General features: G+C 42.2%; 1 protein-coding gene across 1 annotated transcript; it reads right to left on the reverse strand.

The window, feature by feature from the left end:
• Positions 1–9802: 9802 nt before the first annotated feature.
• On the reverse strand, positions 9803–15008 carry LOC129825514 (acyl-coenzyme A thioesterase 1-like). The gene is made up of 3 exons (XM_055885668.1): positions 13454–15008; positions 12742–12947; positions 9803–12332 (listed from the first exon to the last, which is right to left on the reverse strand). The coding sequence occupies exons 1-3, from the start codon at positions 13992–13994 to the stop codon at positions 11724–11726; spliced, it is 1356 nt and encodes a 451-aa protein (XP_055741643.1). The 5' UTR covers positions 13995–15008; the 3' UTR covers positions 9803–11723.
• Positions 15009–15170: the final 162 nt, after the last annotated feature.

The raw sequence follows: 15170 nt of genomic DNA on the forward strand, positions 1-15170 counted from the left end.
AAATATGAAATGTTATTGTTACAAAATGTTATCAAATTTGAAATGTTTTGGTTACAAAATGTTATCAAATATGAAATGCTTTGATTACAAAATGCTATCAAATATGAAATGTTATTGTTATGAAATATTATTACATATGAAATGTTATTATTATGAAATGTTATGGCCCCTATTATGAATCCTCAGGCAACTTGGGACTACCGTCCCTATCACCTGCACTGGGATATGGCTGGAGTGTGGTTGGTGTGTGTGTGTGTGTGTGTGTGTATATATATATATATATATAGAGAGAGAGATAGAGAGATAGAGAGAGAGAGCAAGAGAGAGAGAGAGACAGTACATGGTGGCAGACTATCTGACCACTGTGACTGATAGAAAACTGAGGAAAACATTGACTAGGTACAGACTCAGTGAGCACCGTCTGGCTATAGAGACCGGTCGTCACAGACAAACCTGGCTGCCCAGAGAGGACAGTCTGGCTATAGAGACCGGTCATCACAGACAAACCTGGCTGCCCAGAGAGGACAGGCTGTGCTCACTCTGCTCCAGGGGAGAGGTAGAGACAGAGGTGCATTTCCTACTACACTGTGACAAATACTCAGACCTAAGAGCATTTTTCTTTCCCAAAATTATAACTCAATACAAAGAATTTGAAACTATAAAAGATGAAGAAAAAATCAAATATTTATTGGGTGAAAAGCCAAAATGTGCAGTTTTGGCAGCCAAATATGTGTCCTCCTGCCACAACCTGAGGGACAGCCAGTGAAAAATGCAAAGTAATATTGATAATATTTCCCATTTAGCTTAGTTTTGTTTTGTCTTTCATACCAGGTCATATGTCTTCTCAAGTCATATTGACACTGGTCTACTACTGTTGTGTAAATGTATTGTTGTTCGGATTAATATTGTTGTTGTAGTTGTTGTTAATGGTAATCCCATGTCCACTACTACTGTTATTATTGCTGTTGGTCCCACCATTGATTTATATATAAATATATATATATATATTTTGTATATATATACATATATATTTGATTTTTTTTTTTCGATATGTATACTTTGACAATGTAAGTAATAACGAACTTACCATGTCAATAAAGTCAATTGAATTGAATTGAATTGAGAGAGAGAGAGAGAGAGAGAGAGAGAGAGAGAGAGAGAGAGAGAGAGAGAGAGAGAGAGAGAGAGAGAGAGAAAGCGAAAGCGAAAGGGGGGAGGAGATGGTGTAGAATTCTTCACTCACCCAACAGGGATCCTATGAGGATGAGCACCTGGATGGTAGTGGTGAAGTCCCGGTAGGCTTGATCTGTGATGTAGCGCTCCTGGTCGTCCAACCGCGTCACATCGTTGAACGGACCGTTATCCAACCGTGTAGGTGTTGGACCTGACCCGTTATGGGGATCCAGCAGGAGGTAGGCCGGGGTGAAATTCGCGGTCCCATCTCCTGCAGTTGGAACCCAACTCCTAACATCCATTTTAGTTCACCTCAAGAGTGTATTACACTTTAAATTACATCTAAGATCCCAGTGAATAGGCTGGAGGTTAGTCAGAAGTGAATACTGGCCGCACTTCATGTGGAATAAAGTCAAGATTGATTTGATTTGGAAAATGAGACCTTTTAGAAATGGGGGGGGGGGGGGGGGTAGATTTGCCCTGAGGTGCAAATAGTCCACTGCCCCGCTAGTGAACAGGCATTCCCGCAGAGTGGCCAATTTCAAGACAGAATGGCATTTATGTCACCCTCTTCTCGCATTCAAGTCCACACAGTCAAAAAATTGTTTTGAAAAACAGGCCAGAATATATATTCACAATTTCATATGTTCAGATTGCCCAAATATTATATCATGTTAAATGTTGTCTCCCCACATCATGCGGTGACATCTCTCAGTTCAACAACTGAAGAGCGTGCGCTGTCCATTGTGATGAAAAATGCTACCTGTTCTTTAAGAGGTAAACTTCTGTCACAGATTCATGTAAAAAAAAAAATACAAATAAACGTCAACCTACATGAAAAACCGATAAACTACTGACTGACTAGGGTGCAGTCATAATAATTGACATTCTACATCCACATATTTAGATGAGAGGATGTGCCAATATCTAGCCTATCAAGCACGTTTCCATTTCAAGGATTTTGTTCACTTAAAGGCAGTGTATTTTGGCCTCAAATATATGAGATTCAGCTATACCTACCTTCAAGGTTTTTCCTTATCGAGACTACGGACACAGTCTTGTTGGTTACACCACGGAAATCTAATATTTCCTTCAGCTTCTTGCTCATCAGGCCGTCCGTCAGCGGTTTGGACTATCAGCCCGTTCCATTAGGTTATTAAAGGAGAGAACACGTTCATCTATCTCCTCAATCCGATTGATAAAATATTCTCTCCATGAGCGTCACGGTCAGCCCGCCGCTGTCAGTCAGCCAGTATTCTATTTGCGGGAGACTCGCTGTGCTGTGTGATGGGGCCGTGGATAAACGAATAATTTTCCTAAAGATCAGGCATCACACCGGAGGCAAGAGTCCCTCCTCTTCGTAGTAAAAACATGAGCTCTATAGACTCCTTCATAAATGTATGACCAACAAAAAAAAAATCGAATGAAATTGTATTTGTCACATGCGCCGAATACAACAGGTGTAAACCTAACAGTGAAATGTTTACATAGCAGCTCTTTCCCAATAATGCAGATTAAAACACATAAAACACACAGGAGTGAAGCTATACACAAGGAGTACCATAACCAGATCAATGTGCAGGGATACGTGGTAATTGAGGTAGATATGTAAAAACAGGCAGGGGTAAAGTGACTAGGCATCGGGATATAACACTACATAAAGAATGACTGGGGCAAACAGAAATATAGCTACATTACAGTTCATTTTACAATTTGAGCATGTTAGCATACTCATGAATGTCACTGGATTTACATTTATAATATGTTGCCGAGGCAATTCTTCCCCTAATCGTTGTACTAAAACGTGGCACGTGTCCCAGTGGTCTAGAAGGAAATCCAGACCGCAACTCTGTATTGTTATGTTGCTAGTAAAGTCCCTGATACCACACTCTGTTGGGAAATTCCTCTTAAGGTTAGTGTAACGGATGTGAAATGGCTAGCTAGTTAGCGGGTACGCGCTAATAGCATTTCAATCGGTTACGTCACTTGCTCTGAGACCCGAAGTAGGGTTTCCCCTTGTTCTGCAAGGGCCGCGGCTTTCGTGGAGCGATGGGTAACGACGCTTCGTGGGTGTCAGTTGTTGATGTGTGCAGAGGGTCCCTGGTTCGCGCCCGTGTCGGGGCGAGAGGACGTAATAAATTATACTGTTACATTAGCTGAATTCTCTCCCAGGAACACCCAAATAGGAGACATTGGGACCTGACCTGCAACCCCATCTTCCATACAACCTTATAAAGGCATGTTTTTCCATTCCATAGAGACAAAGATCATTTCAATCCAGGTTTCATTTTATGTATTTATTATCAGCTAATCATCTGTTTATCACCTTATGTCTCTGTTGATGTAGTTCTACTAAATCAACAGTATGTATATGTTTCATTACATATAAGCAACACACCTTAGCTACATGCCGATATAACTCATCACCTGAGACTGAATCACTGATAATGTGTATATACGTTTATTTGTCTCTCCTCACACTCTCACCTCTCTGACCAAGGCCCTTCTCCCCAGACTGCTCAGTTTGGCTGGGTGGCCAGCTCTAGGAAGAGTCTTGGTGGTTCCAAACTTCTTCCATTTAAGAAGGATGGACGAGACAGCCTACAGGGAGAAGGTGAGGGCACTCGGTGTCAGGAAAACAAACTCTCACTCAACATCAACAAACCAAAGGAGATTATCGTGGACTTCAGGAAACAGCAGAGGGAGCACCTGCCTATCCACATCGACGGGACAGCAGTGGAGGAGGTGGAAAGTTAAGTTCCTCGGTGAACACATCACGGACAAACTGAAATGGTCCACCCACACAGACAGAGTGGTGAAGAAGGTGCAACAGCGCCTCTTCAACCTCAGGAGGCTGAAGAAATTTGGCTTGTCACCTAAAACCCTCACAAACTTTTACAGATGCACAATTGAGAGCATCCTGTCGGGCTGTATCACCGCCTGGTACGGCAACTGCACCACAAGGCTCTCCAGAGGGTGGTGCGGTCTGCACAACGCATCACCGGGGGAAAACTACCTTCCCTCCAGGACACCTACAGCACCCGATATCACAGGAAGGCCACAAAGATCATCAAGGACAACAACCACCCGAGCCACTGCCTGTTCATCCCGCTACCATCCAAAAGGCGAGGTCAGTACAGGTGCATCAAAGCTGGGACCGAGAGACTGAAAAACAGCTTCTATCTCAAGGCCATCAGACTGTTAAACAGCAATCACTAACACAGAGATGCTACTGCCTACATACAGGCTTGAAATCATTGGCCACTTCAATAAATGGATCACTAGTCACGTTAATAATGTTTACATATCTGTCATTACTCATATGTATGTACTGTATTTTATACCATCTATTGCATCTTGCCTATGTCGCTCTGTCATTGCTCATCCATATATTTATATATTCTTATCCCATTCCTTTCCTTAGATTTGTGTGTATTAGGTAGTTGTTGTGGAATTGTTAGATTACATGTTAGATATTGCTGCACTGTTGGAACTAGAAGCACAAGCATTTCGCTACACTCGCAATAACATCTGCTAACCATGTGTATGTGACGAATAAAATTTGATTTGGAGGCCACTGTGTCATCGGGGACATTCAATGCTGCAAAAATGTTTTGGTACCCTTCCCCAGATCTGTGACTCGACAGAATCCTGCCTCGGAGCTCTACGGACAATTCCTTCAACCTCATGACTTGAATTTTTACTCTGACATGCACTGTCAACTGTGGGTGGACTCCAATCAAGTTGTAGAAACATCTCAAGGATGATCAATGGAAATAGGATGCACCTGAGCTCAATTGAGTCTTGTAGCAAAGGGTCTGAAAACTTATGTAAATAAGTTGTTTATGTTTTAAACATTTGCTAAAATTTCTAAAAACATGTTTTTGCTTTGTCATAATGGGGTATTATGTGTAGATTGCTGAGTATTTTTATTTATTTAATCAATTTTAGAATAAGGCTGTAACTTAACAAAATGTGGAAAAAGTCAAGGGGTCTCAATACTTTCCGAATGCACTATTAATGCTTCAAAATTCACAAAAAGGGAAGTTAGCTAGAGAAGATTGTCATAGCACAAAATGTGTCAAATCTCCAAATAAAAGGTGATTCTGATTCTGAACATAGAAGGCTATGCCAGGTCAGAGCCAAAGGCCTTGAACCAAAACACTTATGCTTAAATGATTTCTTATTTTGTACTTAGTTTTAATATTGTAAAAAGTGTACGTTGTCTTGTGATGACGGGAACTCCACTTTATAAATAAATGCAGCTGCATCGGTCAGTGGCCTCAGAAATCCCAGACCTCGGGCAACAGCAGAAGGGCCGTAGCCAGGGTTTACGTTTTAGTGAGGTCCGGATGGAGCTTTTGAAAGTTGAAGCTCTTTTACTGCACTTCTATACAATTAAAAACTACTTGGTGAACAGCAAAAACAAGCAAAAATGACTCCAGCCATTATGACCTTGGCTGCTGTAGATTCATTCACCTCAGTTGATATACAAACACAATTTTAATGGTATACCCCTGAAAGGGGGAGAAATATGAGAAACTGATTCTCACTGACACATTGCATCAGCAACAAAAAAAAAGTATTTTTGCATTTTAATGTAGGGCTATGGGGAAGATAGGCCATGAGGAGATATTCATATTGAACACACACACACACACACACACACACACACACACACACACACACACGTGTTCAATATGAACATCTCATTGAAGGAATGGGCCAAAATTCACCCAATTTCTTTGTGGGAAGCTTGTGGAAGGCTACCCGAAACGCTTGACCTAAGTTAAACAGTTTAATGACAATGCTACCATTTACTAATTGAGTGTATGTAAACTTCTGACCCACTGGGGATGTGATTAAAGAAATAAAAGATGAAATAAATCATTCTCTCTACTATTATTCTGACGTATCACATTCTTAAAATAAAGTGGTGATCCTAACTGACCTAAAACAGGGAATTTTTACTAGGATTAAATGTCAGGAATTGTGAAAAACTGAGTTTAAATGTATTTGTCTAAGGTGTATGTAAACTTCCGACTTCAACTGTACATACACCTTAGCCAAATACATTTAAATTCCGGGAGACAGAATTGACAGCTGATCATTCTCGCAGTGGCAGACCATATGTAACAACAACTGCACAGGATCGGTACATCTGAACATCACACCTGCGGGACAGGTACAGGATGGCAACAACAACTGCCAGAGTTACACCAGAAACGCACAATCCCTCCATCAGTGCTCAGACTGTCCGCAATAGGCTGAGAGAGGCTGGACTGAGGGCTTGTACGCCTGTGGTAAGACAGGTCCTTACCAAACATCACCGGCAACAACGTCGGCTATGGGCACAAACCCACCGTCGCTGGACCAGACAGGACTGGCAAAAAGTGGTCTTCACTGACGAGTCGCGGTTTTGTCTCACCAGGGGTGATGGTTGGATTTGTGTTTATCGTCGAAGGAATGAGCGTTACACTGAGGACTGCACTCTGGAGCGGGATCGATTTGGAGGTGGAAGGTCCGTCATGCATCAGCATCATCGGACTGAGCTTGTTGTCCTTGCAGGCAATCTCAACGCTGTGCGTTACAGGGAAGACATCCTCCTCCCTCATGTGGTACCCTTCCTGCAGGATCATCCTGACATGACCCTCCAGCATGACAATGCCACCAGCCATACTGCTCGTTCAGTGTGTGATTTCCTGCAAGACAGAAATGTCAGTGTTCTGCCATGGCCAGCGAAGAGCCCGGATCTCAATCCCATTGAGCACGTCTGGGACCTGTTGGATCGGAGGGTGAGGGCTAGGTCCATTCCCCCCAGAAATGTCCAGGAACTTGCAGGTGCCTTGGTGGAAGAGTGGGGTAACATCTCACAGCAAGAACTGGCAAATCTGGTGCAGTCCATGAGGAGGATGCGCACTGCGGTACTTAATGCAGCTGGTGGCCACACCAGATACTGACTGTTACTTTGATTTTGACCCCCCCTTTGTTCAGGGACACATTATTCCATTTCTGTTAGTCACATGTCTGTGGAACTTGTTCAGTTTATGTCTCAGTTGTTGAATCTTGTGGTTATACAAATATTTACACGTTAAGTTCGCTGAAAATAAACGCAATTGACAGTGAGAGGACGTTTCTTTCTTTGCTGAGTTTATATATATTTATTTATTTATTTATTTTTCCTAACTGGTTTGATAAGATTCTTACAGATTTTTTCAGGTGACCCACATGGGCGCCCGACCCCAAGTTTGGGAACTAACCTCTCTCTCTGTCTCCTCTGCTTCCTCCCTCTCTGTCTACTCTGCATGCATTGCAGCCTGCCTCATCCTCACCACTGAGCACCCAATCACTGTCGGTCTCAGTAGCCTACTCTCTGTAAAGCAAAGTTGTTATGTGAACTTAGTAGCGTATTTTTTGCTCCTGCTGAGGTAGACTCCATTTAATGTTAGCTTCTTACTTCATCCTTCTAGCTGGCTAAGTAATACCAGCCAGAGAGAGCCCTTCAATGTTCCTGCAATAGAAGTCTCTGCCGGCAGCTAGCCACCTGACTGAATGATATCTATAAGCAACTATTTACCAGTTCTGCACTCAGAGTCACCCAGTAAAATTCAACTTGAGTAAAAGTCTAAAAGTTTTTGGTTTTAAATATACTTAAGTATCAATAATAAATGTAGTTGCTAAAATATACTTAAGTATAAAAAGTAAAAGGGGGATACCTAGTCAGTTGTCAGTTGTACAACTGAATGCATTCAACTGAAATGTGTCTACCGCATTCAACCCTCTGAATCAGAGAGGTGCTGCTATAATCAACATCTACATCTTCGGCGCCCGGGGAACAGTGGGTTAACTGCCTTGTTCAGGGCCCGGGGAACAGTGTGTTAACTGCCTTGCTCAGGGCCCGGGGAACAGTGGGTTAACTGCCTTGTTCAGGGCCCGGGGAACAGTGTGTTAACTGCCTTGTTCAGGGCCCGGGGAACAGTGGGTTAACTGCCTTGTTCAGGGCCCGGGGAACAGTGGGTTAACTGCCTTGGTCGGGGGCAGAATGACAGATGTTTACATTATCAGCTCGGGGATTCGATCCAGCAACATTTTGTTTACTGGCCCAATGCTCTAACCACTAGATAAGTACGAATAATATAAAAATCCTTATATTACAAACCAGACGGGAAAATGTTCAAGTTTTTTTTTTTTTTTACATTCGAACACTCAGGAATAATTGACAAACAAAGCATTTGTATTTAGTTAGTCCCCAAGATCAGAGGCAGTAGGGATGACCAGGGATGTTCTCTTGATAATTGTGCAAATTTGACCATTTTCTGCCCTGCTAAGCATTCAAAATGTAACGAGCACTTTTGGGTTTAAAGGAAAATGTATGGAGTAAAAAGTACATATTATCTTTAGGAATGTAGTGAAGTAAAAGTAGTCAAAGATAGAAATAGTAAAGTATATACCCCAAAAAAACTACTTAACTAGTACTTTCAAATTTGTTTACTTAAGTACTTTACACCACTGGAACTCAGTCAGATTCTGAGATTTGATCAACGCTGGGAGCAAAATGTTGACCACTAATATATTTTCTTTATGTACTAATATATACAGTGGCAACCTGTCATTCAGGGCACATTTTACATGGTTTGCAAACTGATATGTGACACGTATTAAAAATAACATGCAAGACAGGCAACCCCCCTCCCCACACATTTTTTTTTGGGGGGGGGGGGGGGGGGGGGGTTGCCTGTCTTGCATATTATTTTTAATATGTGTCACATATCAGTTTGCAAACCATGTAAAGTATATATCATTGAGTTAATAAAGCTGCATACAAACATGGTCTCTTTTTTGTTTTCTTGAGTAAGGCAGCTCCAAAATGCAGGTGTTTCAGCCTAGCTCAGGTCTTCCTGTGGTGGTGGGGCAAGCCAGCAGAAAATACAGAGCGTTGCGCCGTGATTGGCTCAGTGTTCTGTCACTCATGGGGACACTATGTCACCGCCAAGTCTAAGAGTAGAGCCAGAAAATGCAAGCCCCTTGGGTCCTGCCATATAGTTATAATAGAAGTGCCCATCCAAGACGGCTCAAGGTCATTGGCCACAGATAAAATGACGTCAAATCACGTTATATCTACAGTAGCTTTGATTGGCTAAAATCTTAGTGTTATGATTTTTATGAATAATGACTAAATGATGTACACATTTAACGTAGAACTATAACTAACTGAATTCTACCCTGTTTTTCAATATTGATAAATAATGTTAGTGCATAAGAAAGAGGTTATGTAGCATGTACCTAGGAAGAGAGGAATGTATGTGTGTGCCTAAAGAAAAGAAAGTGGATCATTAAACTATGTTTGAACCGACCCGGCTATAACTCTGGGGAGATAAGATAGGACACGGAACACCCCTCCAGGTTTCCTCTATCTGGGAGAGACTGGAACTGTCAGCTGTGTGGTAATAAACTTTGGTGAGACTCCAGGAGAAGAAGAGAGAATCCAAATATTAGTGTGTAGGCAAGTATGTGCGTAGGTTAAGAGAATATTATAAAAGGAACGTTTTTGTATATGCACAGCACAGCTCTCGTAAATAAACTTTGCTGACTATTGTAGACTGTTTCATTTCAATAAGAACCTTACAAATTCTTAGTAACAGACAGAGTAGTTTAATTGAAGTTCAGTTTATGAACATTGAGAACAAAATTCTCTTAACACTTAGCTAGCAGTCATCATCATGAATCAAGTCAACAATCCAAATCAAATCCTTTTTATTCCTTGGAAGGAATCAGTGGCTAACTGAAAGCATTGGAAAGCAATCGTTAGCCTACTATTCAGTGGAGTGGCTGTATGGTCCCAAGTCTAAGACTAAGGGTCTCTTTTCCTAATTATAAACATTCAACATTGGCCATGCTGTCAATGAAGCATGATTTGTGCCTCAGACTTTAGTGAGTTCAAGACAACTAGGAACTCTGGAAAAACGAGCTACAACTGGGAAAATACGTTTTGAACTTTCATCCAACTCGGAATTATAAATCAGGAACTTTCTAGAGCTACGACCTGAAGATCACTGACTTCATCATGATTCAACCTGTATTTTTTTTTTGAGTTCCCAGTTGTCTTGAACGCCCCATAAATCAAGAGAATGCCAGACTTTGAGGACAAAGTTTGCACCCAATTTACCACAGCGCCACCTTCCTGTGCAAGTGAACAGAGCACAACAAGGTGAGTCCAAAAATGTATTGTATGCTGCTGCATAAATTATGTAATATGCCAGGGATATATGTATAATGCAGCTAAGAAAGTAATACTAAGTGTATGTTGTGTAGTAAGATGATAGTAGCCCATGTGCCTCACCTTAATAATTTGGTATATTTTCACCTCTTAATTTTGCCTAATGTTCTGACTTGGTGGTGCACATGTAGGCTTTAACCAATTCTTGAGAAATGTAATAACCAAATATTTTAAGAGCTTTAATTGTCTGCTTATATGATCCCTTTCTTTATCCTATAGTTCTGACTTGGTGTACACTAAGAAAGGCCCATTCTGAATTCTGTCACTGTACATTTCAAAAGTGCTAACCAAATAGTTATATTGACTACGTCTGTCCTAGCTCACTCATGAATGTCTTAATCGAAATGACCGATTGCCTCTTATCCGCTTGTCATCCCCTTATGCCAGGGGTGTCAAACTCATTCCACGGAGGGCCTAGTGTCTGCAGGTTTTTGGTTTTTCCTTTCAATAAAGCCCTAGAGAACCAGGTGTGGGGAGTTCCTAACTAATTAGTGATGTTAATTCATCAATCAAGTACAAGGGAGGAGCGAAAACCCGCAGACACTCGGCCCTCCGTGGAATGAGTTTGACACCTGTGCCTTATGCCATAGTTTGTTCATCACAATTGTCAGCAGAAACCACCATTTTACCAAATAGGGTTATCTTCTGTATACCACCCCTACCTTGTCACAACACAACTGATTGGCTCAAACGTATGAAGGAAAAAAATTCCACAAATGAACTTTTAACAAGGCACACCTGGTAATTGAAATGCATTCCAGGTGATTACCTCAGGAAGCTGGTTGAGAGAATGCCAAGAACATGCAAAGCTGTCATCAAGGCTACTTTGAAGAATCTCAAATATATTTTGATTTGGTTAGTACATGATTCCATATGTGTTATTTCATAGTTTTGATGTCGTCTTCACTATTATTCTACAATGTAGAAAATAGTACAAATAAAGAAAAACCCTGGAATGAGTAGCTGTGAACAAAAATTTGATTGGTACTGTATATAATATACCAATGTTATTGTTAACAAAATCCAGTTAAATAAAGTACAGCAGCACACTCACAGGCTATTCATGATTGGATAATTTAGTTGCGTTCCAGGCTGACTACATTGCAGGCATTGCATTGCATTAAGCAATGGTTATGTGCCACGTCATTGACTGCACTGTAAGACATCAGATTACTATAGCATATGATGTGGTAAGCTGATATGTTAAACACCTATCCAAACATTGAGATCTGGCAGGAGTCTGCAAAGTAGTCAACCAGCCATTCTCTTAGTATTACAGCCTGGCTTTCTGGACAGTGTTGCTGTTGTCCTTCAGGTGTGTCCTGAAGAACTCCTGGACCCTCCTCCACAGGTCCAACTGAGCCTCATGGTGGGCTTTAGCCTCTCCCCCAAACACCACCACTTTACCCACCGCAGAGTGGAAGCCAGACGGGCAGTGGGGCATGTAGGGCACCTCCAGGAAATGACCGGCCCTGGGGTAAGTCACCACCTCAAAGTTATCTTTCCCATGATGCCTCAGCTGGGCGGCGGCCTGCTGGCCAAAGAGACAGCTGTTCCAGTTCCTGTCGTCCTCAGAGACAACAAAAAGGAACCTAGAACCGGCTCGTTCTATCGGGATCACGGAACCGCGGTTCCTTTCTGTTATCTGATCCGGTAAGGCATCTCGGACGTCGAGAAGGCCGTCCGGTGTGAGGGTGATGTTCTCTAGGTTAGGCATGAGGGGAGGGATGACGAGGTCTTTGTAGTGCAGTGGCGTTATGACATTAGCGTTGCAGCCGTTGATCCAGACTGTGGCTGAGATGCCAGAGAGAAAAGAGGCCATGGACAGAGCCAGTTCGCCACTCTTCGAGATGGACAGGATTCCTATTCCTGGACCCTGGACCTAGAGAAAAAGACAATGGTTTGCCAAGAGATAAAAATCATTAGAGACAATCAAAGTAACCTGGTTTTGACAAACCAATAAATAGGATGGTTAAACTGAACACATAAAGAGCATTGTTGTTATGTTGTCATTGTTATGAGTGTGTCTGCTTAGTTGATATGATGTGTAGAGAAACAGCAGCCATTAGGTGGCAGCAGTTACACAGTTAACAAAATATTGAAGTCCAGTGAAAGGAACCTGAAGGTGTCATTTTACCTCTCATGGATGGAACAAATGGCCCATATTCACGACGCATCTCCTAGTAAGAGTGCTCGATATTCTATAGCCACGAGGAGCGTAATCCTTGATCAGCACTCTTACTCTGAGATGTTTTATGAATACAGAGCCTTGTTCTTCTTCTGCAACTAACCTGTGGCTGTCTCCTCAGGAATGCGATGGCCTCTTCAAAGTACTCCAGGTCAAAGTATTTGGGCATGGTTTTGGGCAAGTCCTGGAAGCCAGAGTAGGCCAGCGCCAGAACAACAAAGCCTTTGTTAGCCAGCAGACTGGCCCGGACCTCAGATATACCTCCACCCAGAATATACACATCCAGGACACCAGGAAATGGACCTGGCCCTGAGGATGTAGCAATAGGAAAGGGTTGTTGCACAACTGAAATGCATTTGAACCCAGACCCTCAATCAGAGAGGATGTTTTTAATCGACATCCACGTCACGGGGAAAAGTTGTTGGGGGGTTTACTGCCTTGTTCAAGGGCAACCCTTCGGCTACCTGCCGCTCTCTTGCAGAGAGATAGCGACATATTAACGTATGGCTGTTCTGTAACGGTTTCCTTCAAAACACATACACATTCTGTTTTATGAGTCTATGATGCAAAGTTGAATAGCCTAATAAAAAGGCCTATTATCCTACAAGTGTCATTTGTGTTTTTCTGAGGAGACACATGTTGTTTAGAACACTTTCAAGCATATGTGCAAGATAAACGATAGATGACAGAGAAGAGAACGATGTGATAGGAGAGAAATATGAAACCACATACACTTCACAACGGCAATGGAAATATATATAGATATTTTTTACTATTCATCAAATTAATGGATAGGCCAAGCCTACATAACTAACCTGGTGGTAGAAAGAGGGTCCCCCGAATTCTCCCATTTTTCATGTCCAACGGTATCCTCCTCAGCCCTTCCGTCATGAACTGCCTCTCGACAGTCTCTGTTGCCAAGATCTCACCTGTGTCCTCGTGCAGCGCGTCTATATCAACCATCATTGAACTCAACACATTATTTTTCGATAGTTTGCGGTGTGGAGTCTCGGGCGTCATTGCCCAAAACAAGCCCATGGGTTCAACTCCTGTATAACTTCCACCCAGAGAGGGAGAGAGGCACAGGTCTACCTGTCCTGTAGAATCTGCGGAGTACAGAGCGGAAGCTTTGAAGATGATCCCTTTATCATCCCTGAATTTGGACCTCAATTCCACTTTCTGGTGCGGAGAAAGTCCATCTACCTTCACGTGCATCGGTTCGTCGAAGAAACAGCGAGGATTGGGGAGAAGACGGACGCGAACCTGTTGCGAATTCGACCGCATTGGTGTGCATAACCATAGAAACCATGGTTTTGTTTTTGAGAGAAATTCCTTGTACACCAATTGGGCCAACATGACTCCAACTCTTTTAATCTTATTTCCAAAAGAATGACAACAACTACTACTGCCGCTGCACTTTAGTAGGTATTTTTTTCCGTTACGCGACTCTTACTATGAGCTATAATATGACCTAGACACAACCTCCAATGTGGCCAGCCGTTATTTTCAACATAATAGAAGGTCACATATGCAGATTCGTTGAAGCCGACATCTTGTTTTTTCGTCATTAGTCTACTTTGCGCCCGAGCCGACAGAAAATCTCCCTCCTCCTTCGCGTGAACGCGCACACACTCAATTCTTCATTGCTGCAACAACGATTTCTGCTCTGTGTTCCTTTAAGGCAGCTGTCAATGATCACAATGCCTCGCAAAGAAGGGCACTTATTCTTAGATGGATTTTTTTTTTAAAGCAGACATTGAATATCCCTTTGGCAGATTCGTTGACATCTTGTTATTTCGTCATTAGCCTACTTTGCGCCCGAGCCGATAGAAAATCTCCCTCCCCCTTTCCTTCAAGGCAGCTGTCAATGATCACCTTCGGCTTCGTTTCATTTTATTTTTCATGGCGGTTTGATCGCAGGGTAGGCACTAGTAATGTCTGCAGTTTTCAGTTTAGCTATTTGTTTTAAGGTGTAAATAAATAAATATATTGGTCAAAGTTCGACATCTCTCCCATGTCTTATTCAACTAGTAGTTGTTCTGAAATGTTTATTGCTTGCCTACATTTTACTCCTTCCTCTGTTTAATATAACACACATACATTAATTATTAATTTCGGTTATCTGACCAAGTTTGTACTATACAAAGTATGTGGCACAGAAAGTATTTGACTCTAGCCACGAAGTTAGTGTAACAGGGTTGGTTATGTTTCCACTTGCCTCTAAAGAAATGTGTATTTGATGTTCAAGCATTCTTATTGGTTAGTTCAACTCTGATGACAATAAGGGGTGTTGTGATTGGCCCCGCTTGCAGATAGGGGTTTAGTACATTATACATCTGCTACATTAGGAGGGGTGGGAGTACTTCTGGTACACTTCAGGGTAATTTTGGTAGCTCATGTTGACCAGTATTGTGTGGCACAGAGAGTTTTTTTTTGGGGGGGGGGGGGGGGGGGTCAGCAGGCAAAAAAATGGCCTTGCCAAAAACCATAGCTTCAGGAAGCAGAACCACTGGAAACCATAGCTGCAGGAAG

This window comes from Salvelinus fontinalis, chromosome 27 (assembly GCF_029448725.1).
Source record: "Salvelinus fontinalis isolate EN_2023a chromosome 27, ASM2944872v1, whole genome shotgun sequence".
Lineage (NCBI taxonomy): Eukaryota > Metazoa > Chordata > Actinopteri > Salmoniformes > Salmonidae > Salvelinus > Salvelinus fontinalis.